Genomic DNA, 24,289 nt, shown 5'->3' on the forward strand with positions numbered 1-24,289 from the left:
GGAATGATCTGCATATGCCAAGACCCCAAATTGAGGTATATTTTAATCTGGATATGCCAAGACCCCAAATGAAGGATTTGCCCCCTTCAGTCTTTGATGGTTTGTGTACTCCACATACACCTTAGAATAAAAATACAATATAAAATATTTTCAAATAAAAATACTATAAAATATTACTATGTGACAAGTTAGATGAGATTGAAATTGTATGAAAAATAGACCTTCGGTGGCCAATGGAAAAATTAAAGGGCACATGTGAAATTTCTAATACATGGGTGGTTGAAAAATACATGGAAGGATATTAATAAATGAGAGGGTATGTGATTGACTTTGAGTTTGAAATTTAAAAATGGTTAATTCAAACCATTTTCAAAATATTCAATGTTAATTACATTTGCATTTTGTAGGTGGCATTACTGCCTTCCTTTTCCTTTTAGGGCCTATCTGAAAAAGAATCTAGTACCTCTAGGTCGTGAATATCTGAATAGGATGAACCGGCCCCCATGAATATCTTTGCTTTGGTCAACTAGAATGTACCCTTTCGATTGAGCAACCTTTTTCATATAATTTATTTAGGATCGAGTTTCCCTCCACCCACAATGAATGGGAATCCATTTACCACGGACGTGGATTAGGCAGGAGAAGGAATCAAGAAGGTATTTTGGGAACATACTAAAATCCTATAGGGGTTTGTGAACCCTAGGATGGTCGATGAACCGTTCTATGGGTGGAGGAAAACTTTCTCCATATATTTATAGGTTCTTTGCACTACCTGCTTAGCAAGGGGATTTTACCGCACTACCTACTATCATTGTGCCAAATGGACAAGTGATAGTGATTATTCCATTGATGTAATAATTCCTAAGGGAGAAAGTTCTCTATCCGGGAGTGTGGCTTATGCCAACACTCCTATGAGTCTTGGGGTCTACCTACCACAAATGTGGGGCCCAATTGAGCTACCAAATGGTAGATATTTGCAATGTTTTTTTTTTTTTTGGGGTAGAATAGATATTTGCAATGTAGGAAGCCCTTCTTAGGTGGATTGTGCAAGAAACTATAGCTCTTTAATTTTTATATTTTTATTATTTGTTTCTATGGTGCTGGATAAAAATGCGAACGTGTTAACAAGGTTAACAACACTTCCCAAGTTATACTGACCACATGCCAATTATTTTGAGCCTCAAATGTGGTCCACAAATAGGACCAATCATCTGCTATCTATCTATAAAATTTTCAGCCCAATCTGAGTTTTGTACATACAAATAAACATGTCAAATTAAGAACCAAAATTTTGGGCCATCCAAAAGTACACGAAATTAATCGAATACAAATTGGGTATATAATTGATTTGACCACAAAACATGTAGCACATCACTAGCCAAGTGGCCAAAGTTAGCTAGGACCAATAATAGTTAAGCTTAACAAATGGCTAATCTAGATCATTTCCTAAAATTTTCAATGGTTGGATTTGCCATGCCCCCCTTCCAAATGGCATAAATACATACGCAATCTGAAGATACTCTATGGACTGATCAGACTAGATAAAATTTTGTCACGTACTTATTTACAGTCTAGCAAGTTTAAAGACTTCCCTAGCTTAACAAATGGTTAGTCTAAGACCATTTTCTTCAATTTTCAACGGTTGGATTTGCCACATCCCCCTTCCGAATGGCATAAGTACATGTGCAATCTAGAAATGCTCTATGGACTGATGATCTGTCTAGAGAAACTTTTGCCACATACTTTATTTGGCAATAGTATTTCTGATCTAACAATTTTTTTTTGGTTAAAAATTCTAACAAGTATGAAAACTTCCCTGACTTCACATGTCAAGTTTCAGTTAAAACAGATTTAGTTATGTAGCAAAATAAATCTGTTATGTAGCAAAATAAATCTCCTAATCCAGTTTAAAAAAAACAAAAAAACTTCTCTGAAAAGATATAGACAACTGAAAATACAAGGGAATAAACTAATAGATAGAACTATGTATGATTACATTTGAGTCAAAATTTTGAAATGTAAGCGTTTAGCCTTATTAACTGACATTTTGGTAGCAAATATAAACCATTGGCATTTTGTAAATCAATCAGAAGTAAGTTTTCTTGGTTTCAAATATGGTAGCTCACAGTAAATTCTCAATTACATCTGATCTCTCCTTTGTAATCAAAATCCATCAGATTGATAGTGGCTGCATCCAAAATGATAAACCAGATTGACCTAGTAATTTCATATGACATCAAGTTGTTATATTGAACATGAAAGACTTGTCCCAAAAGGTTTCCAAAACATCGTCCAACCTCAGGTCTCTCAGGACTCCTCAGGTTCATATTTTCCCCTCTGAGCAAAAAACACCCAAAGTGGCTAAGTGATTCTTGCAGCCGCTATAAATAAAGCATGAGGCAGAACATAAGTATACAAGTATCCTTCGCAGAACAATGTCACTATGAGTATTATAGCAGCTCATTCCAACTGAAATGTAACCATGGTCGAAGCACACCTGGCTAACATAGCCCAAATCTAAGAAATAAAGATAAGGGCTAGTTCATTTCCAGAAAGAAAGATTTGTCTATGAGCCAGTAGAATTGAGCTGTTCGCTTGAAGGAGAGGACTCAGTGGATGGCTCAGAGTTGGTGCTTGCCTCAGAGCTTGTTTCTTGTGTTCCAACCATAACTTCACCTGTAGTCTCCATATTAGTGTCTTTGTTATCTTCCTCAACCTTCTCTGCCTCTACCTCTGCCTCTGCCTCTGCCTCTGCCATTTCTTCATCCCCATCACCTGCGGTACCTTCTACCCCATTTTGGATTCGGTAGGAGTGATCTTGGAGATCTTCATTTCCATTGGCAGGTTCCCCCGGATTTTGTTTCATTGTTGGGGACAGATCAGTGGACATGGATAGAGTTGACGTCACCGACAAATTCTGTATACAGGAGCAACATTGTATGTTAATGAGGTAAACCAAACTCGGCAGGTAAAAGAAGAAAAAGAAGGGCAGCATGGCCAACATGAACTTCAGAACACGAAAAACATTTTAAGCATAGATGCTTGCCTGCCTAAAAAAAGAGCATCCTAGTGCTCAAGGCTCCTGCTACTGCAGGGTCTGGGAGGGGCAAATGTACAAAGCCTTACCCCTGCTTTGCGGAGAACCTGTTTCCAAATTTTGCACCCGCAACCTGATGGTTGCAATAGCACAACTTAACCGTTGCACCAAGGCTTGCCTAACCTGAAGTAAATAGTCCTTGACAAAGGATGTCACTTATACTGCATGCTGAGGCTTATCAAGGTGCATGCACCATTAGCATCTTATCTTCGCCACCCATTCCCAGCATGGTTTTGCAAAGTGCATGTTCCTGATGAGCATAATATGCAACCGAGTATGCATCATGGACAACCGTGGCCCACTTGCCCAGCAGATCCTTAGGCTCAGGGATGCCATATTCAGGTGGTGTATAAGTATACAACAATAATAACCATAACCTTATCCCAACTTAATGGGGTTGGCTAAATGGTTCCTAGAAGAGACAATAAAATAATAATAAAGAAGTAAAAGGGGGCATACAACATCAGCACAAATTAAATGGGTGTTGATAGAATATAAAAGAGGTAAAAACAGGGGGGGCATACAACATCGACACAAACTCTAGGGCATCGACCCTTCTTAGCTACGTACCGCATCATATCCGCCAAACATGCAGCTCTAGGTCTCGAAGTCTAGTGTAAAACAAAAAACAACACCACAACATCAACTCCAATTAAATGGGATCAACTGCAAGGATCTTTGATCTCCAATCAGCTCTATTTGAGGTCATATTAGGAACAAGGCCTAGGCTAAGCATGTCTTTCTTCACCACTTCTCCTAAGGTTATCTTAGGCCTGCCCCTGGTTCTTTTGGTTCCCTCAATCAGAATCATGTCGCTCCTCCGAATTGGGCCCCCAGAAGGCCTCCATTGCACATGGCCAAACCACCTCAAACGACTCTCTCCAAGTTTATCATGTATCGGAGCTACTACCAACCCAGCTTTAATATGATCATTCCCTACTTTATTTGATGCAGCACCAAGTAGGAAGAAGAAGTCCTGACATTAGGGCTTAAATAGGGAGCCATAGATTAGGTTTACTTTGCTAGCATTTTTCCATACTTAGTTTATTTTGCTGTTTTTACTTAGTTTATTTTGCTGTTTTTAAATTGAGCCGGTTCAAAATTGGTTGCATCCAATTGGTTCAATTTAAGTGGTTTGGAAGTGTCTTTTAACTTAAGTTAGTGGGGTTAATTAGGTCTTTTACTGATTTAAGTTATTAGCTTTTAATTTTAGCCACTCCCTTCCACGATTTATGAAGGAGAGTTTAGATTGTTCTAGGATTTGGCCATTGGCCTTATTATAAATAAAGCTAAATCGTGGGAGGCTCCCTCACAGTTTATTTGAATTAAAAAATCGTGTTGCTTGGCTGCCATAGCTGCTACTCCTTCGCTCCTTGTGAGTGTGTGCATCCTTGTGGTTCTATCAAGGTGGAAAGGAATCGGTGGAATCCGATTGACTCCTTACACCGTGACGGCTGGGAGGATCTTCTTCAGCTGGAAGGTGGTTCTATCCTTCTATCACATAGCTGCTGCCTCCATTGAAGACCTGCTGCAACTGCAAGTAAGTTTGTAGCCCCATCCCCATTATCTTTCCCCCAATCGATCCCCCTTTTATTTTTATTTGAATTCCTTTAAACCCTAACTCCATTAAACCCTTGACCTTGCTGCCCAGCCATAATTAACCATCAGAATTACTTCAGATTCAAACTACAGCCCCCTTGTTATCTCCCCTCCACTCGATAATCATCTCAGCCCTATCCAGCCATCTAAACCTAAATGCACTCACCTCCATTAATGCTCTAAAAGCCCTAAAATCCCCATAGCCTGATTTAACTATCAGAACCAGTCCATATTTGGATCGAACATCCTCCTCCCTATCCCTAACATTCGACCAAAAGCCCTACTCCAATCTCCAACTACAAACCCTAAATTCAAGTGTTTTCCTAATTTCTAAAACCCGAAACCCTCTAACCCTAATTCTGCAGAATTTTCAAACCCATTCAAACCCTAATATTTTATATCATAATAACCTCCTAGACCTGCCCATCATTATCATATATCCCATTCACTCATTCCCCTTACCTAACCCTAGTTTTGAGTCAAATCAGCCTACTTTGCCCCAATCGGCTGGTCAATTTTAGAACCATTGTTCACCTGGCCTCTAGTAGGACTGCCTCCTATTTAGAGCTACATTATTATCCTTCATAGTTTTCCCACACATGCATCTCAACATCCTCATCTCTGTAACACCATGTTTATTTGTATGGCAATTCTTCACAGCCCAGCATTCCACCCCGTACAACAAAGCTGGACTAATGACAATCCTATAAAATTTTTCTTTAAGCTTTAAAGAGATACTCCGATCACACAATATTCCAGTCGCACCTCTCCACTTCATCCACCCTATTTTAATCCTTTGGGCCGCATTGTCATCTATGTTGCTCTCCTTGTTTATGATTGATCCCAGATATCTAAAGTGGTCATTTTGCGGGATCTCCCTCTCATCAATATTCACCACTTCATTAACCATCCCAGAATAGCTGAAGTTACACACCATGTATTCGGTCTTAGTTCTACTTATCTTCATACCTTTTGATTCCAAGGTTGTCCTAGATAATTCCACTTTGGCGTTAATTCTTGCTTTTGTCTCATCTACCAAAACAATATCATCTGCAAATCTTCCTAGTCATATATATATATATATATATATATAGAGAGAGAGAGAGAGAGAGAGAGAGAGGGTGCATCTTATTGTCACCAAAATGGTGAAGTGATGTTGTAACCTTCTTTCGATTGCCACGTGTTTTATTCCCGAAAGTTATTGATGTGAAACAAAGGTCCAACTAAAATATGCCCGCAGGAGCAAAGCCCAAACAGGATAGGCCCATATTATTGGTTTTCATGGATCAACCTAGGCACAAGCCTAAGACCAATATTGGGTCAGACCTAAGCCCAATTCTAGTCTGTGTGAAAGAAATCTCTAGGAAAACGTTAGTTGTCAATAAAGGAATCTCTAGCCTAAGACCAATATTGGGAGTTGCCCCGAACAATGACAAACTCGGTGAGAGTCATTTGAGGTGGTATGGTCATGTTCAACGGAGGCCTAGGGACGCCCCAGTAAGGAGGAGTGATATGATCTTGATTGAAGAAGCTAAAAGAGCTAGGGGCAGGCCTAAAATGACCATAGGAGAAGTTGTGAAAGACATACATAGTCTCTTGCTAGGTTGTGCCTCTTTCCTCTTACTCTCATCTTTCTTTTGTCATTTTCCTCTTTCATCTTTCTTTTGTCTTTTTCTCTACTTCGTTTTGTTTGAACCCATGTAGCCGACCCCATTAAGTTGGGATAAGGCTGAGTTTGTTGTTGTTGTTGTTGTTGTTGTTGTTATTGTCAAAGGGAAGGCTCCATTGTTAAAATTAGGTAAAGGTTCGGTGGGAGTCAAGTCAATGTTTGGTGGCTGGTAGGTAGGAAGTTAGGCACATGTCTTGTGGGTTTGTTGATTTTTTTAATGTTTTGTTAAGCCTATATAATATGTAAGAATCATAGAGCTTAATACACAAGAATTTTATAAATGAAGAATGCTTTAGTTTAGTACCATTGAGAAGTGAGAGACAATGTGAGGTGAGATACCTTGTGGTTAGTGAGAGACTGACCAAGGCCATAGGTGAAAGGCCTTGGTCATATCCCTCTATTCTTTTCCCTTCTCTTCTACTTACTCTTCTACCCTGTTTCTGTTAAGAAACTAAAATCTGTACTTGAGTTATTATTATTCTAAAATCTATTCCACTGAAGGCTCAAAGGCGGCTGCTAGTAGAAAGCCAACTTCTGTCACTCATAACGTTTCAGTCCATTAAGTCAGCATCACTGACACTCTTTCCAGCAGGGCAGATAGTCTCTACTTGAAGAAGGATACCTTGCTGCCATGGGGTACTAACGTTTTCTGTTTAGTTTTCGGTTGTGTTATTCCCTGCCCATATACAGGCCCCTTTGACCAGCATATCTGATCCACCTGACCAGCAGGTTGTGAGTTGTCTTTTCTTCTTGAGTTTGTCCAACCTAACCCTGCAATTCTGGTTTCTACTTGGAATCCTAGTCTCTACCTGTGAGTGACTTAGGATACCATTACTTTGGAATCCTAGTCTCTATCTGTGATTTCTGATTTCAGATTTGGTATCTGACGATCTGCCGGATGAGTTGCCACGAATGTGTGATATTCAGCACGCAATTGACTTGATACCCGGTTTAATGTTGCCCAACCTGCCAGCTTATTGCCTTAGTCCGACTGAGCATGTCAAGCTGAAACGGCAAGTTGACGACCTATTGAGAAAAGGCTTCATACAAGAAAGCTTGAGTCATTGCGCAGACCCTGCTTTGCTTACTCCAAGGAAGGATGTACATGGCGGATGTGTATCCAAAGCAGAGCCATCAATAATATTACCCTCAAGTACCGGTTTTTCATCCCTCGATTGGATGATATGCTTGACATGTCCGGTGCTAGGGTCTTTTTCAAAATAGACCTTAAAAGTTGCTACCGTCAAACACGCATTCGGTCAGGAGACGAATAGAAAACGGCATTCAAAACAAAAGATGGGCTATTCGAGAGGGTTATGCCTAGGGGTGTCAATAAAGCCCGGCTGGCCCGAACCCGCCCGAACCTGCCCTGAGCCCGGCCTTGACCCGACCCTGATTTTTCAGCCCTGAGGGCGGGTTTGGGTTTAGTTATAGTCTGGCCCTACCAGGGTCGGGTTGGGTCGGGTCAGGGTTTAGACCCCAGGCTTAGCCCGGCCTGGCCCGGCCCTGTCTTAATTATAAATGATATATATATATATATAGCCTAACTGAAAACAATTAAAAAGCAAAAGACCAAAAAAGCCCTAAGGGCACATACGGCAACTCAGCAAGTATTGCCACAAGACAAAGAAAAACCCTAAGCCAATCTATTTTCAGTTTCAACCTAATCTCTTTCGTTCTAAGGGCGCCGCTCGCTGCCTTCCTCCTTCCCTCGGTCTCCTTCCCTGAGTTCCTTGTAGGTTGTAGCTGCTTCAATTCCCATGGAGAAGTTGGTGTGCTATCCCCACTAAAAGCTTCAAATCCCTAATTTTCTGAAATGGGCCTAACGGCATTCTCAATGTTGGATTTTATGTCTTTGTTCTTTCTTCTTCTCTGTCTAGAGGTTTACTGTGATAGCTCTTAGTTCTCTGTGAACTTCTCGGAGTCTCCTCCGGCATTCTCGCCTCTTGCGTCAGATACATTTGTGTTTAAAATTCTGGAGAGCCAAAATGGAGATATTTACAGAAATTGTAGCATTATGTGCAAGGTTGGTTACACACACTTCTGTCTTTCTCCTGAGCTGTTATACACATTTCTCATTCTCTGTTAGTTGGTGGGTCTTATCTTCTTTAGTTTTCGTTCTACTTTATCGTGTAATTCGTTTCTTTTATCAATGTGGGTTGCTATTTGATCTTGTTGAAGCTGTAACTGATGTTGAAAGGATACTTTTGTATACAGTGATAGTTTACATTTGAAACTCTTAGGAAATAAGCTACTTCTCTGAATTTTAAGAGTGATGGGATTCAGGGATTGGAGAACATTATAATAATTTTAGGATTGGAATTGAATAGGTTGAATTTGGTTTGTGGTGTGTGTTGGTATGATCTCTTCCTTTCTCCCTCTCTCCCTCTCTCTCCTTCCCCTCTTATTCTTCTTCTTTAAAAGAAATCATTTTTTTTAATATAGATAAATCTAGATGGGATTACAAAAGAAAATCGGGTCGGGTCAATCGGGGCCACGATTACCTGCCCGACCTATCGGGTCGGGCGGGCAGGCCGGGCCGGGTTAGGGAAAACCCTGGCGGTCGGGTCGGGGTTGAGGGTTTCTTGGCCTGCCAAGGTTGGGTCGGTCGGGGTTTAGGTTAAGGCCTCAGGGTCGGGGTCGAGTTTCGGCAGGCCCCCTCGACCCATTGACACCTAGTAATGCCATTTGGCTTAATCAATGCACCTAGTACCTTTATGCGTATGATGACACAAGTACTCCACCCTTTTATTGATCATTTTCTTGTTGTTTACTTTGACGACATTCAGATCTACAACAAACAACAAGAGGATCATGTGGATCACTTGCGACAAGTCTTTGAGAGTACTTCGAGTTGAAAAGCTCTACATCAACCTAAAGCAGCGTTCCTTAATTCTACCAAGGGTTGTGTTCCTTGACTTCATCGTATCATCAAAGGGAGTTAAAGCTGACCTGGAAAAGATCCAAAGCATACTTGATTGGCCTCCCTCCACCAAGGACCCTTACAAAGACCCGTAATTTCCATGGCCTCGTTGTATTTTATTGGAGGTTTATTCAGAATTTCAGCGCCATCATGGCCCCAATCACAGAATGCATGAAGCAGACAAAAGGCAAGCTCAAGTGGGCCCCTAAGGCAAACAAGGCCTTTGCATTGATCAAGAAGAAGATTGAGGCCCCCATGTTGCAACTTCCAGACTTTGACCAAGTGTGTGAGATTGCTATTGATGCCTCACATATTGCTCTTGGAAGAGTTCTTATGCAAAGAAGTCATCCTATAGCCTTCTATAATAAGAAGCTCAACGAAGCCAAAATGTATTATTCCACCTACGACCTTGAACTCTATGCTCTGATTCAGGTCTTAAAGCATTGGAGGCATTACCTTATTGGTAAGGAGTTTATTCTATAAATTGACCACGAGGCCCTTAAGCATTGCACTTGCACTCTCAAAAGAACGTAGCCATCGACATGCCAAGGGGGTGGCATACCTCTAGGAGTTCATCTTTGAACTAAAGTATAAGGCAGGAAATGAGAATACTATGGCTAATGCTTTGAGCTGTAAAGTTTTAACCATACATACCTTTTCAGCACATGCCATCAATATCGATCACATTCAGGATGAATATGCGGACAAGGAATTTTCGCAGGTTTTTCAGGAATTACAGCAAGGTGGACAACATCCACTCCACTATGGTTGCCTCCTCTTTGGGAACCGATTATGCATTCCGGAGTCTTCTTTACGTCATCACCTTATACGAGAACTGCATGGTGGAGGATTGGATGGTCATTTTGGCAAAGATAAGACACTTCTAAAAGTCTCGGATAGTATTGGTCACACATGTCCCGAGATGTCAATCACATAATCAAAATGTGTTGTGTATGTTAACTTGCCAAAGGGATGAGGCAAAACACGGGCTTGTACTCTCCTTTGCTCGTTCCACACAGACCTTGGATCCATATTAGTATGGATTTCGTACTTGGATTACCTACCACAAGGGGGAAATATGATTCTATATTAGTAATGGTTGACCGCTTCTCTAAGATGGCACATTTTATACAATGTCGGCGGACGTATAATGCTTCACACATTGCTACTCTCTTTTTCAAGAAAGTAGTATGACTTAATGGCTTACCATAGTCCGACTTCAATGCTTCAATCTTGTCTACAACGGTAGTAGGAAGTTGATATATACGACACCTTTTGATTATGTGATCGACGTCTTGGGACATGTGTGACCAATAATATCAATCCGAGACTTGTAGAAGAATCTTATGTTTGCCAAAATGACCACCCAATCCTCCACCATGCAGTTCTCGTATAAGGTGATGACTGACGTAAAGAAGACTCTAGAATGCATAATCGGTTCCCAAAGAAGAGGCAACCATCGTGGATGTGGTCCAACTTGCTATAATTCTTGAAAAACCTACGAGAATTCCTTGTCCGAAGCATATTCATCATGAATGTGATTGATATTGATGGATGTGCTGAAAAGGCATGTACGGTTAACACTATATGGATATACTTCAGTGCAAAGATGAACTCCTGGATGTATGCCACCCACTTGGCATGTTGATGGGTAACAGTCTTTTGAGAGTGCAAATGCTTTAGGGCCTCATGGTCAATATATAGAATAAACTCCTTACCAATAAGGTAATGCCTCCAATGCTTCGAGACCTGAACCACAATATAGAGTTCAAGGTCATAGGTGGAACATGCTTTAAGGATGCCTCAACTTCCTACTATCGGTGAAGACGAGATTGAAGATGTGGTATCTGACAAGTATACCATGACATGAAAGGGAGTGGTTATCACTCTTTCCATGTTAAGTGAAAGAGTTGACCTTGCACCATAGTTGTCAAGGCGGCAAGGCGACCTAAGGCGGTGGAGGGGTGCCAAAGCGCTTAGGCGACAAGGCGCCCGCCTAGGTGTCCAAGTGTTATTTTTTATTTCCCCTCTTTCTTAACATTAATTAGTATGCTACAATATGTACCTTATATCATCAAAAAATCAACAATAAGCCACATCAAGTCATAAAAAATCAATATTAAGCCACATAAAGTCATCAAAAATCAACATAGAACTAGAAGACAGCAGAATTGAAGAAGCAAGCTATTGGAAGTTTGAAACAATCAAAACATACATTTGGTTTATACTATTCTTAGAAAATATGATCTTATCAATAAATAATTAAACTACTCTCGATTTAGAAAAATGTTCTTGTTCTCTAAGAAGTTTGACTAATCAAATGATTTTATTTTTACATGAGACTTTTTGTATTAGGTAGCACACAAAACCAGCTTTTCAACAAATCCAAGATTGCTTAAATCTGATTTATATTGAAGGAGTTATGTTCCGATCAAAACTTATTTGGTGTGCACGAATGCTGTCAAAATCGCTCTGAATGAAAATATTTTTAAAAAAATAAAAACAAATGAATATTTTACCACACTTTGGGTATTTAGCAATGTTTTACCATATTAAGATTTATAGAATTTTTAGATTTGAGAAAAAACTTAGCATTAGAAAGTTGAAAATTTCACCTATCGCCAAAAATCTAGTTTTTGTTCTTAAATGGGGGGTTGACTTTTTATCTTTTGGAATTTGATTTTTTAAATCTAGTTTTTGTTCGTAAATGGGGGGTTGACTTTTTATCTTTTGGAATTTGATTTTTTAACTATTTTTATTGGATTCAAATAGGGGGTATTTGCTTATTTAAAAATAATATCTAAAGTAAATGAAATACAAACGTAAAAACATTTACTATGGCACAAATAAGTGCCAGAACCTGACCCGATACCAATTAAACCAGTATACGGCACCCTACACTATGGCGGTAGTCGCCTAGGCCCCTAGAGATCCGCCTTGGCGACGCCTTGACAACTATGCCTTACACAGGTTGTACTTGGATCCACGAAGATGACTTCAAGCACCTAAACCCTGACTTGTATGAACAATATATGGCACTTATGCATTTATCTAAGATGGATGAAATCAAGCCGGGGAGAATTGATGTGGATCCAAGCTTCCAACTGAAATATGCCCGCAGGAACAAGGCCCCAACAGCATAGGCCCATATTTGTTGGTTTTCATTGATCAAGCTAGGCCCAAGCCTAAGACCAATATCAAATCAGGCCGAACCCAATTCTAGTCTATGTGTGGAAAAAAACTCTAAGAGTATGTTAATTGTCAATAAAGGAAGCCCTATTGTCAAAGGGGAGGCTTCATTGTCAAAATTAGGTAAATGTTTGGTGGGAGTTAAGTCAATGTTTGGTGGCTGGTAGGCGGAAGTTACGCACATATTTTGTGGGTTTGTTATTATTTTTAATGTTTTGTTAGCCCTATATAAGATGTGAGAGCCATAGAGCTCAATACACAAGAATTTATGAATGAAGAATGCTTTGGTTTAGTACCATTGAGCTGTGAGAAACAGTGTGTGGTGAGATACCTTGTAAGGCCATAGATGAGAGGCCTTGGTCATATCCCTCTATTCTTTTCCCTTCTCTTCTACCCTGTATCTGTTAAGAACCTAGAATCTGTGCTTGAGTAATTATTATTCTAAAATCTATTCCATTGAAGGCTCAAAGGTGGCTGCTAGTCATCGTTGTCATGGCGTCTAGACGACCCAAGGCGCTAGAGAGTGTAAAAAATCAAGGTGATACCAACTAGGCAACCAAGGCGTCCAAGGCGCTTGGACGCCTAGGCAACGCCTTGACAACTACGCTGCTAGTAGAAGGCCAACTTCTGTCACTCATAATGTTTCAGTCCAGCAAGTCAGCATCACCGACTCTTTCCAGCAGGGTAGATAGTCTCTACTTGAAGATGGATACCTTTGCTGCCAAGGGGTACTAAGGTTTTCTAGTTTAGTTTTCAGTTGTGGTATTCCCTGTCCATATACAGGCCTCTTTGAACAGCATATCCAATCCACCTGACCAGCAGGTTGTGAGTTGTCTTTTCCTCTTAATTCTGGTCCAACCTAGCCCTGCAATTCTATCTATCTATCTAATAATAAATCAATATTATTAGGCTTAGGGGGCCCCGACAGCAAGGAATTACTAATTGATATCCTGGCTTTATTTGTCATTTAAACAAGCCTTCCAAGGAGACATCTCCAAAGAAGTGAATAGGAAAAAGGGAGAGCTTCAGTTTTTTCAGTAATTTAAAGGGAATATGATCTTGACTAATTCTGTTCTCTTTCTAATCAAAAGCAGGCTTTGAACTGAATTTAAATCACCATGTTATTGTCTATAAATGATCCTAGAAACAAACTGATTAACCATCATATCAATTTATGCCATGGAAAAGGTACAATTGTGTGTAATTGAGTTGTTAAAAATAGATAAATTGCAGGCTGGAACAGGCAGATTCCTTTAGGTCCCAGGGTTCTTAAACAAAAGTAATTAATAGTAATCATGCCAACAAAAGTTATGCCAGCAAACCTTTTCTAATGCAAGAGCAAGCTTTGAAAGGTTCGGATATATGCTTGGTGCAGCAAGGAGAATCTGCTCATATGCCCAGGAAAAAGAAAGAACGAAAATCAAATTAACAGAAACGATGTAATTGATTAATTGTATGAAGAAGAAGAAAAAAAGTACGAAAAAAAAACAAAACAACCCTAAATAAAATTGCCAAAAACCCATTGCTACCATACGGAAACCCGAAGGTACCCAATCCATAAAAAACCAGCCTGATATACCTCAGGTTCAAAACATGAAATACTAACAAAAAAAAAAGACGACATAACTACTCCAACACACAAAACACTAGCATAAAACCCCATAGTTTCAAAACATGAAATTATTTAAATAACATTTCCCCACCTTTTTTGGGGGGTTTTGGGATCAGTACCATTACTTGCAAATTGATACACAGGACATGAAAACAATGAACTGAATTTCAACAGCAAACAAGAACTTGAAGCATACAAGAAATCACACCAAACGACTATACATCACCTCGCAGAGCCTCTGAAGGGTGAATGGAGGACCTTCTACAAAGCTAAGAAGAACTGCAAAACAGCAAAAGTAACCTGAACCACTTGTTTGCTAAACAAAAAAAGAATAAACATAAGCACACACACAATAGAGTTACTGTTGCATGGACTCTCTAAAATTGGTGACATGTTCATGTCAGACAAATGTAGGATTCTGAAACTACACAGATTCTTGGGCAACTTCTATGTTTTATTTTCTTCTTGAGCTTATATGTTTGGCATAAGTACAGATCTAACCATAGTTGTCACGGCGTCATGGCAATCCAAGTCAGTGGAGGGGTGTCTAATCGATATATCGACATGTCGCCCGCCATGGCGATCATGTCGACCATGGCAGAATTGTAATTAAATCCAAAGTTGAATGGCAAAGTTGAATGGCAAACTAATAGATAAACCAAGATTTATAAGAGCAATGGCAGAATTGTAATTAACTCCAAAGTTGAATGGCAAAGTTGAATGGCAAACTAGTAGATAAATCCAGATTTATAAGAGCAATGGCAGAATTGTAATTAATCTGAAGTTGTAAAGGAGTGGCAGAACTGTAATTTAATGGAGTTAAAGAGAAAACTGAATGGGTTAACAGAGTAGCAATAGAGAATATAACGGGTTTTATATAAATGATATAAGTTGTCCTTACTTGCAATTTTAAAGACTTAATGTCTTCTTCAACCTTGCAATAACACAATAGAAAGAGAGGCAGAGAAGCGGTGAACTGGAGTAGTTCCAGCAGAGGAAACTCCTTATGAAGACGATTCTCCCTGCAATTTCTGGAACAAAATCGCAGCACCAAGGTCTGCCGATCCCAACGAAAAATAGCCCCAAAATTCTAATGGCAACCGAATGGTGAGATCTGAAATCAGATCTGGCGGATGTCTTAGTTGCAGGTTACTAAACCAAGCTAAAATAGGAGATTTAGGGAAGCAGGGAGTGGGTCTAAGGTTGGGGAAGAAATAAAAAATTAAAGAAGAAGAAATCGAAGAGGGAAAGAGAGACAGGACGCCATGGCGTAGGTCGATATGCACAGACCTCCAGCGCCAGGACACCATGACAACTATGGATCTAACATACAATTTCATATTCTTCAAACAAAAGTTTAAAGCAGGCACAATTTAAGATATATCAGTGTTTTAACATTAAATACCATTCTTGAATGAATCTCTGAATCCCTCTTTTTTAAGCTTCTCGAATCAGATTCTGTATCTATCTATGGAACGCATGCCTATGAAGCTTATTAATAAAACAAAATAAGCTGTCGACAGTGGATTGATTGTCAACCCAGTTACATGAATCATATTATCTGTTGTAGAAAGAGCATATTTCAGAAGCACTGAGAACTAATATCCCCTAATCCTGCATAGATTTGAGGACAAGTCAAAACTGAGATTCACAAAAATTCCCTGAAAGCTAAAGAAAGAATGTTCCCAAGGACCAAAGGAAGAATGTTTTGAAGGGATTGGAATTTCACAAACAGAAAGTAATAGCATACGTAATGCACATGTAATGAGACCAACATCTGGGACAATAGTATGATATCTTAAACCACATAAGAACAGCATGACTCATAGATGAAGTTACATTTATATTTCAGAATGCAACAAAATAAAGTAACTCAATACCATTACCAACAATTTTAAGAGATTATGTTTTCAAAAATACCTTCATCCAACCTTTTGACCAACTCCGCATGTGTTTCTCCTAATAAAGAACTCTGTTGATCATTGGCCATCTTTGCTTCTGGATACTCAAATAGGACCTTCGTGTAGCCAATGACACAGAGAGTCAAAACAATCCATTCTAAACAAAGACTTAAATATGTGCTTCAACTATAAAAGAGCATCCACGTTAATCGGTGTTAGCTGGAGACAATCAGGCTGGCATACCTCCCCATACCTGCTTCAGTTGAAATGATAGCAAGCTCTTCAATGTGTTCCAGTCATGCCTACAGTGCAACAAGCAACATAAGTACTTATAACATCAAGTATGAGAGGTAAACATCTAAGTTTGAATTTAAGGAGAAAAGTGTAGATATAGTGAAAAATTGGAGTTGCCTAAAAACTACACGAATGATAAGAGTCAAAGATTTTGCTTTGATGGTCTTGGGCAATAGTGAAAAATTGGAGTTGCCTAAAAACTAAAAGAATGATAAGAGTCAAAGATTATGAATTAATGGTCCTGGGCAATACTGATTGAGGTCATTCTGGATTGGCCAATCCATACCAAGGACCAGCTGATCCAGAAAAAAAAAGGTAATAAAATATTAAGGATCAGCAATCCTGCACTGTCTTAGCTTGGATTGTCCTCACCCGATACGGATCAGGATCAGGGACTCTGGATGATCAATAATGAGCTTTAGAACCACGCTAATTGCTATTTGAAAGAACTAACAAATATGTGACCCACACAAAGTGTTGCATCAGAGGATAGAACAGTATTGAAACTACCCTAATCAATAGAAGGGAGAGAAATTATGTTGTATGAATGGCAAGTATGGCCACTCATTTTGCCACATGGGAGAATGATGTGGCGAACCTGACTATTGGATATCTAGGGACTGGGCTGGATTGAACAGCCTCAAATTCACTCATTTACCCCTCCATGTATGTCCATGCACACCCCTTGTAGTCTTGTGCACCTCTCCACAAAACGTGGGGGTAAGGCTGCGCACATATGCCCCTACCCAGACCCTGCAATAGCGGGAGCCTCATGCACTGGGTATGCCCTTTTTTTTGCCTTGCCACATGGTAAATACTGATTGGGCTGAAACTTGACGTGTGAGCAGGGGACTTTAGGATCCACCAGTCCACAAATTTTCAATCTCATCTGAGCTACCAAGTGGCAAAACATGTGGACACATGGTTTGAGGAATCGGAAGTGGATCGGGGGGTATGGAATCAGATCGAATCGGGAATCGACCAATCCAATCCGATTCTCAGCTCCAATTTTGTTTTTTCTTTTCAATCTTGACACATGTCACTGAACAAACTCTGCATGGTGACCACATGTCACTGATCTACAATCTAAAAAAGAAAAAGCAACTATAGTTTCTGAAAGAACTGATGGAGGGGATGGAAGGCAGAGGCAGGGGTGTTGCATCCAGATGGGGGAGGGATGTTGCAGCCAAAGAGGGAGGAGCGTGGATTTGCAGAGGAAGAGGGGCCAGGGGGAGTTGCAAGGGGCATGGAGAGAGAGAGGGGGGGGCAACCGGAGCCACTCATCGTAGACCACTATTGGGACCTCGGTGAGCATCTTCATTCCCAAATCAGTTTTATATCCTCCTTTATCTTCAGCAAAACTCTCCCTCTTCTCTGCAACCAAAACCCAGGTAAGTAGTTAGATCAACGATCCTGCTTCGGCCATGGCCAACAACACAAGACACGTGAAGTCTTAATAGTGTTCATGTCCTCTTCTTTGCAGCTACTACTTCTTGTATGGTTACATGGGATGGTTACATGGGATCATGGCACTGGAAGTGCACTTCAAGTGCAACGAGGAGCCATTAGTTTTCAAAGTGTGGAAGCCATGCTCTGGCAGGTAAGCAGCATTGGTGATAGTGATACAAGATTAAGAAGCAGAGGAGGGAGGATGGAAGATGGGTTTAAGATTTCAAGAGGGGGCTTTTCTGTTCTCTTTGTTTCTTTCATGTTATTTAAGCTAATCTGTTTCCATGATTGATCGGAATGGAGAAATGAAGCAGGTACCTGAGACACTCCCGGAGCAGTATTGAAGAAGATGAAGGCCACACACCAAAAAAGTAGAGAATTTGCCATTGATAAGCCCCAAACAATATGTGGAAGCTGACGGCATCTCATGAAGGAGGAAACCACATATGATGTTCTTTGTCACCGCCTCACTGGCCACCGTCACTTCGTTCAAGATGCCGTCCTCTGTTCTGACGGTCAGTTCACTCTCTTGGGCTCCTAGCGCCACTACTCTTCGTTTCATCGGACACACCAAGGATCTTCTTTCCGTCGCCTTCTCCATCGACAACCATCATATCATCTCGGCCTCCCATGACTGCATGATCAAGCTCTGGAACACACTTGCCAAATGCAAGTAGACCATTAAGGGTGACCGCTACTATTTCCTGCAAGGCTCCCCGCTCTATCTGCTTTGTTCCCCCGCCACTCTCTCACTCCCCCCTCTCTTTCTCGAACATACCTAATTTTCTCGTCGTTAAGATGAGATTTCTTTTCTGGTGGCAATAGAAGATCACGAAAGCAGGGGTAAGGCTGCGTACATTATGACCCTGCTGTGGCGGGCCGCGGGAGCCTTGTGCACTAGGTACGCTCCTTTTTTTATAGAAAATCACGAGACTCCCAAGGCAAGTTCACCAATAACAAGGTGAATTTTGAAAAATCAAACCTAGAATCTTCTATTGCTCTTGTATGCACCAAACGCCTAGAAAATTTTGAGATTCAAGAAAACCGTACAAATTCTGAACGGCTTTCTTTACTTCTCTTTTCTTTTCTCAACATTCAAACACAGCCTAGAACCGGGTTATGCCATAATTACGAACAACCACTTAAATTTGTGTGCTTTAGACTTCGAGTGTCAAAAACAGTTTAGTTGCACTATTGCAACTATCAGGTTGCAGGTTCGAAACATGGAAACAGCCTTTCCGCAAAGCGGGGGTAAGGCTGCGTACATTTTCCCCTCCCACAAGGCTCCCTGTTATAACGGGAGCCTTGTGCACTCGGACCCTCTCTTTTTTTTAGACTTTTGAGCATAGTTGTCATGGCGTCGCGACGCCATGGCGTCATATCGCTGAAGAAGTGGGCATATCGACCACCAATATGGATGATGTAAGAATATCGACCAATATGGCCTCCATGTCGTCGCCATGGCGCCGCCATGGACGCCATACCATGACATATGGCCATATCGGGCGACATGGTTGTTTCAAATTATAAAACTTAATTTTTTAACAATAGTTTTTTTTAACCATTTTTTATTTTAATGTTTTTTCTTAACATAAAAAAAAATTAAAAAAAACATCAAACAGAAAACACTAATACACTATTGACTAATACACAATCACATATTCACATCAGCAATTTTTTTTAAAATTTAGATGGGTTGTTTATTAGCTTTTTTCACTCAATATAAATTACGTTCTTGTAATTGTTTTTTTGTTTTGTTACTTTTGTAGTCACTTTCATATGAATCATATTTCAACTCTCATGATTTTTCAACTTTATTATCAGCAAGACTATTGCTATCAATTATTTGATAATCCATGATTTCATATACACTAATGGATATTACACTTTCATGAATTAAACCATAGTAGATTAGTAGTACACTTTCATGCTAATTTTTTATGTTATAGGGTATATATTATAGCATACTAAATGACATTAAAAATGGAAAAAATAAAAAATAAAACATGGTCGATGATGATCGCCATAGGCGACATGTCAATATATCGACATGACACCCCTCCACCGACTTGGATCGCCGTGATGACATGACAACTATGCTTTTGAGTGTCCAGAAACATTAAGGAACCAGAACCGGCACCAGACCATCCTGCTTTTAAACGGGACCAGATCCTAGTTTTGGGACCGTTTAGTATACAGGATGGTTTTGGGATTGGTCCCCTTGGGATTGGAACCAATAAGGAACTGTCTCGTTTGGCACCCATACCCTCTGTGGTAGGTGGCCCAATCTTCCTATTTCAGCCACACGGAAAGATGATTAACCCAATCTACAACATTCATTAGTATGGGAGGCTATGTTTTGATTTTTGTCCAATACTTTATTGTATGTTCCCACCAATTCAAGATGAAATGGACATTTCTGCTACTTCATTCTGCCACATGGCAGATGGCAAGTGTTCAGTATCCCTGTCCACGTCAGCTGCATGTCCCAACAAGTAGTGGACTATCCCCATCTTTTTTGGCCCCACACACCCACATAGTCCCATTGAAACCCTGATAATACAAAAGAGTTAGTTAGTATGAAACTCCACCATAGAGAGGGTGTAGATTCATAACAGTCCAAAATATCCAATTTGTGGGCTCATTTAGTAAATCATAAACCAAGACAATCAGATGATATCCCTAACCACCAAATCACTTCTATCTCTTACTGGAAAGTCAGACTAAAAAAGGCTGCTGGGGGATGGAGGGCCCTATTTATGATCCATTAGACGTTGCATAACATCATGTCAAGCTAATTCTTGGGCAAAGGGATCTCCCACAACTTAAGCAAAATACATAGCTGATGTAGGACAGCCAAGTGTTTCAAAATCTAGGGATGAAATATAACAGAATGGTGGTAGGAAGGGCAGGATGGATTAGGATTTCAAAGAACAGACAAGAAAGACGAAAAGTGTAAGGTAAAGCTACTGTTTGGAACCCGTGAACGGTACCTGTGAACTGTAACCAGTAAGAGCAACTTAGAAGAAAATAAGAAGAGAGGAGGGAGAGAAGAGATCAAGAAGGGAAAGAAAACTGGCCACCTAGGCTATTACCAAATCAAAACAAATTTAACCCATTCTATTCCATAGTGTTTTTTTTTATTTTAGGGGTGGGGGGTGCCACATTTATTAAAAAAAAAAATAAAACTTTCTTAAATCTAAAACTCTTAGGCAGCTAGACTAACTTAAATACCAAGGACTCTAAAATACTTAACTAATAAGAACTGTTGAAGCCTAAGTCCTCTAGATAACTTGGGCCCCACCCAACTAACCAAAAGAGGATTCTTTAATGATTAATAAACTAAAGCCAACTACACTAGCTAATGGACCCTAATACTGATTAAAATAATTATTTTCATGCACCTCGTTACTTATGAGCCTTGTAATTCAGCCCAGTAAAAATAAAATCCACAGAATTAAAAGCCTATACGCAACACATATCCAAATAGGACCACTTTTTGGACCGGGTAAAAATTAATAGCATTGCATAATATAGACTAAGCACCATATGTAATAAAGTGCCTGTGAGCACGCACCACCTTGACTGTGTAGAAAATGTTAAAGAGATTCAACTCTGGCCCAGAAACAGCTCATCTCAGTAGCATAAGGAAAGGAAACATACCAAAACTTTCCAGTGGTTGAAATGAGTTCCAGTATTTCTCTAACTTCTTCATCAGTGATCTCTTGCTTTTTTCCTTCATCTCTATAATACCAAAGACACCAAAACATTAATAGTATTGTGAAAAAACAAATTTATTGATTTGCAGGGGGGAAAAATCATCTTGAATAGGTAAGCACTTAAGTGCAGCACAATGACTGATCTTTCACATTCTGCAATTTAACTCTGATGGGTACTTTATAAGGAACCTTGGTCCATCCGGGATTTTGTGGGCATCCACAGAGCATGATGGTGCCTTTGCTAACTCTTAAATCCTATTACAGCAGGTAACACAATCAGAGAAAAGATCATGATCACTTTGGCCTCAAGCTTGTTTCTTCCAGTCACCTTCAGAGTAGGGAAATCATAGTAGATTCAGCTATTTCCAACATCAGGCTGTCCTCAGGGTCCAGTGGACCCTGGAAATTGTCCCAACTCATCATGAAGGCTCAGTCTGAAGCTTCCTCTGTGAACATCTCATTCATGTGGACATGGACACCCAGATCAAGCAAACTCCTCAGTAAAAGGTTCAATTGGGATTCAAATGATGACTGATCAAATTCGACTTCGATACGTTTACATTTTATGATTGTGATGTATTAGCCATGGTTAGCTGATGTGTTGTGTTGTTCTTAGAGAGTTTGTCCATCTCTTCTCTCCAATAAAATTGTAGTTAGTAAATTGTTTTTTTTTTTTTTTTAAAAGAAAGAAAGAATACAAAGAAAAATGACAGAGTTATAGCGCAACAACCATGGCACACAACCAAAACATGAATATAATTTCAGGAATGATCTCTTAGATTCACTCGAGTGAACTAACAGCTCATCCACAAGTATTTGTCAGTTTCCTCTTAGATTCACTCGAGTATGTGAAACAGCAAATCACCAGTGATCATGTACATCCCAAAGGCACCCATAAAATTTGTCATCTCAAAATCAAAATGTATAGCCTTGATGGCAAGACAGTTATGTGCGGAGGAGACATAAGTTGATCAGTTCATCTTCATACTAAATCCCACCATTTTCTCAATTTCGCAATCAAATTAACAAAAAGAATACAAAGATTTCCATTGGGTTTACGCACAGTAAAACTTCAAACATATGCATGCTAGAAGAAAAGCCCTTTCATTGGAAAGACCAATGAGAGAAAGGGATGCAAAGGCATAAAAGATAACATGTCTAGAACCTGCATCAGTAAATGCAAATAACTTTACAAGGGATTACATAATAAATGCATTCAAAATTCCCTTATAGCATTACACAATATAAAGAATAAAATGACAACCAAATGAGAAATAGCACATACCCATGATTTAGAAAATTTTGTTCAGGATCTTCTGATTGGGGATCCAGGGCATTAGAAGAAAATGATGGAGGCTGTGAATTTTCTGTTGCAGTCGTTTCCATTTACCCACCTGCATGAGCATTAAAGGTTCAGAAATATGATAACCATTTGAAATTTCAAACAAAGTAATATCAAATACAGCATAATGAAAATAATTTGAGAACCGATACCCAACATCGCCACTTTCAATTGAATGTGTAAAGCACTTCCAATTTATAATCTATTTTATTTTCCTTGAGAATCATATTAGAAATGTCAGGTAGCCAGTCAGTACTCAGAAAATGTCTAGTCAATCCTTTCACCATGGGTCCTGAAAATTCACTATTTTTTGGGTATTTCTGGAAGTGGCACACAAAAATATAACCTAAATGCAGCAACAATGACCAAGTTGTTAGCTAGGATGCCCACTTGGAAGCGATGAGCAACATACCCAGTGTACGAGGCTCCCGCCACTGCAGGGTCTGTGGAGGGTCATAACGTACGCTGCCTTACCCCTGCTTTTGCAGAGATGCTGTTTCCAGACTTGAACCTGTGACCACTTGGTCACAATGGAGCAACTTCACCATTGAAGCGATGAGCAACATATCAACTGAAAAAACAATCCCACTTGCTCAGGGAATGTCTTACCCTCGATGTTTATGCCCTATATAAGGGTAAGGGTACAGGACACACACAAAATACAGGATTTCAACAACAGCTTCCCAAACTGACTGACTAACTCTTTCGAAGGAGAATTCTGCAACACACAAATGACGCTTCCAGAATTTCCTTGGGTATAAGCATGGTGGTAAATCAAGCAATGTTCTCAATAGTGTATTAGTTAAGTTAAAGTAAGTCATCAAGCTTATAGTGGCAGAGGTTGTCTTATTAAACTCACAGATGACAACACCTGCTCAACCAGAACTAACACTTATGCAGCACAGACACTGGTTTAATGGTAACAAGGATTATGAGCCTAAAAGCAAGAAACTTGACCAGAAACTTATTAAACCATATCCATATTAACCAAAAACGTATCATTACAGGCAAAATAATAAGCAAACCCATCTGACAAATAAATCATCGAATGAGAAGAAGATGACGACGAATATATTTACAAGTTAAAGAAAAAATACAAACAAACAAGTAAAGTAAATAAGTTATGAAGTTAGTGTTGAAGCATTGCAATTGTATTCAGTGACGACAAATCGAAATAGATGATCACTTCACATTCGTAACTAAAAGGTGTTAACTTCGTAATCTTCTCAGACACATTAAAACCCGACACAATCCAACAACTCTTATTCACTCGTAGATAGCTTGAAATCTGGAAGGGAAACAACTAACAATAATAAGCAAAAATTAACAGACTCAATTACGAATTACCAGAGAACCAAAGACCAGATGAGCTTATCAAAATGTGGAATTCGACTTGCAGAGCAAATAAGCCCTAGATCAATTACGCACGATGCACCCTCTGTCACTTCGACTGCTTCAACATAGGACCGTTAAATAAGAGACTGCGCATATTTAT

At 39.7% G+C, this 24,289-nt stretch overlaps 1 protein-coding gene across 3 annotated transcripts; it reads right to left on the reverse strand.

Annotated features, from left to right (window-relative positions):
- Positions 1-2,235: 2,235 nt before the first annotated feature.
- On the reverse strand, positions 2,236-24,289 carry LOC122666586 (serine/threonine-protein phosphatase 4 regulatory subunit 2-like). Of its 3 annotated transcripts, XR_006333685.1 has the most exons (9): positions 24,188-24,289; positions 22,738-22,846; positions 21,397-21,477; positions 16,244-16,292; positions 16,010-16,106; positions 14,316-14,368; positions 13,800-13,862; positions 2,461-2,917; positions 2,236-2,379 (listed from the first exon to the last, which is right to left on the reverse strand). XR_006333685.1 is itself a non-coding variant. In XM_043862604.1 (8 exons), the coding sequence occupies exons 2-8, from the start codon at positions 22,836-22,838 to the stop codon at positions 2,567-2,569; spliced, it is 795 nt and encodes a 264-aa protein (XP_043718539.1). In that variant the 5' UTR covers positions 22,839-22,846; positions 24,188-24,289; the 3' UTR covers positions 2,390-2,566. The 3 variants fall into 3 exon arrangements, 1 of the variants encoding a protein (XP_043718539.1); XM_043862604.1 differs by lacking the exon at positions 2,236-2,379 and having other exon boundaries at positions 2,390-2,917; XR_006333686.1 differs by lacking the exons at positions 22,738-22,846; positions 24,188-24,289 and having other exon boundaries at positions 21,397-21,518.

This window comes from Telopea speciosissima, chromosome 7 (genome assembly GCF_018873765.1).
Source record: "Telopea speciosissima isolate NSW1024214 ecotype Mountain lineage chromosome 7, Tspe_v1, whole genome shotgun sequence".
Taxonomy (NCBI): domain Eukaryota; kingdom Viridiplantae; phylum Streptophyta; class Magnoliopsida; order Proteales; family Proteaceae; genus Telopea; species Telopea speciosissima.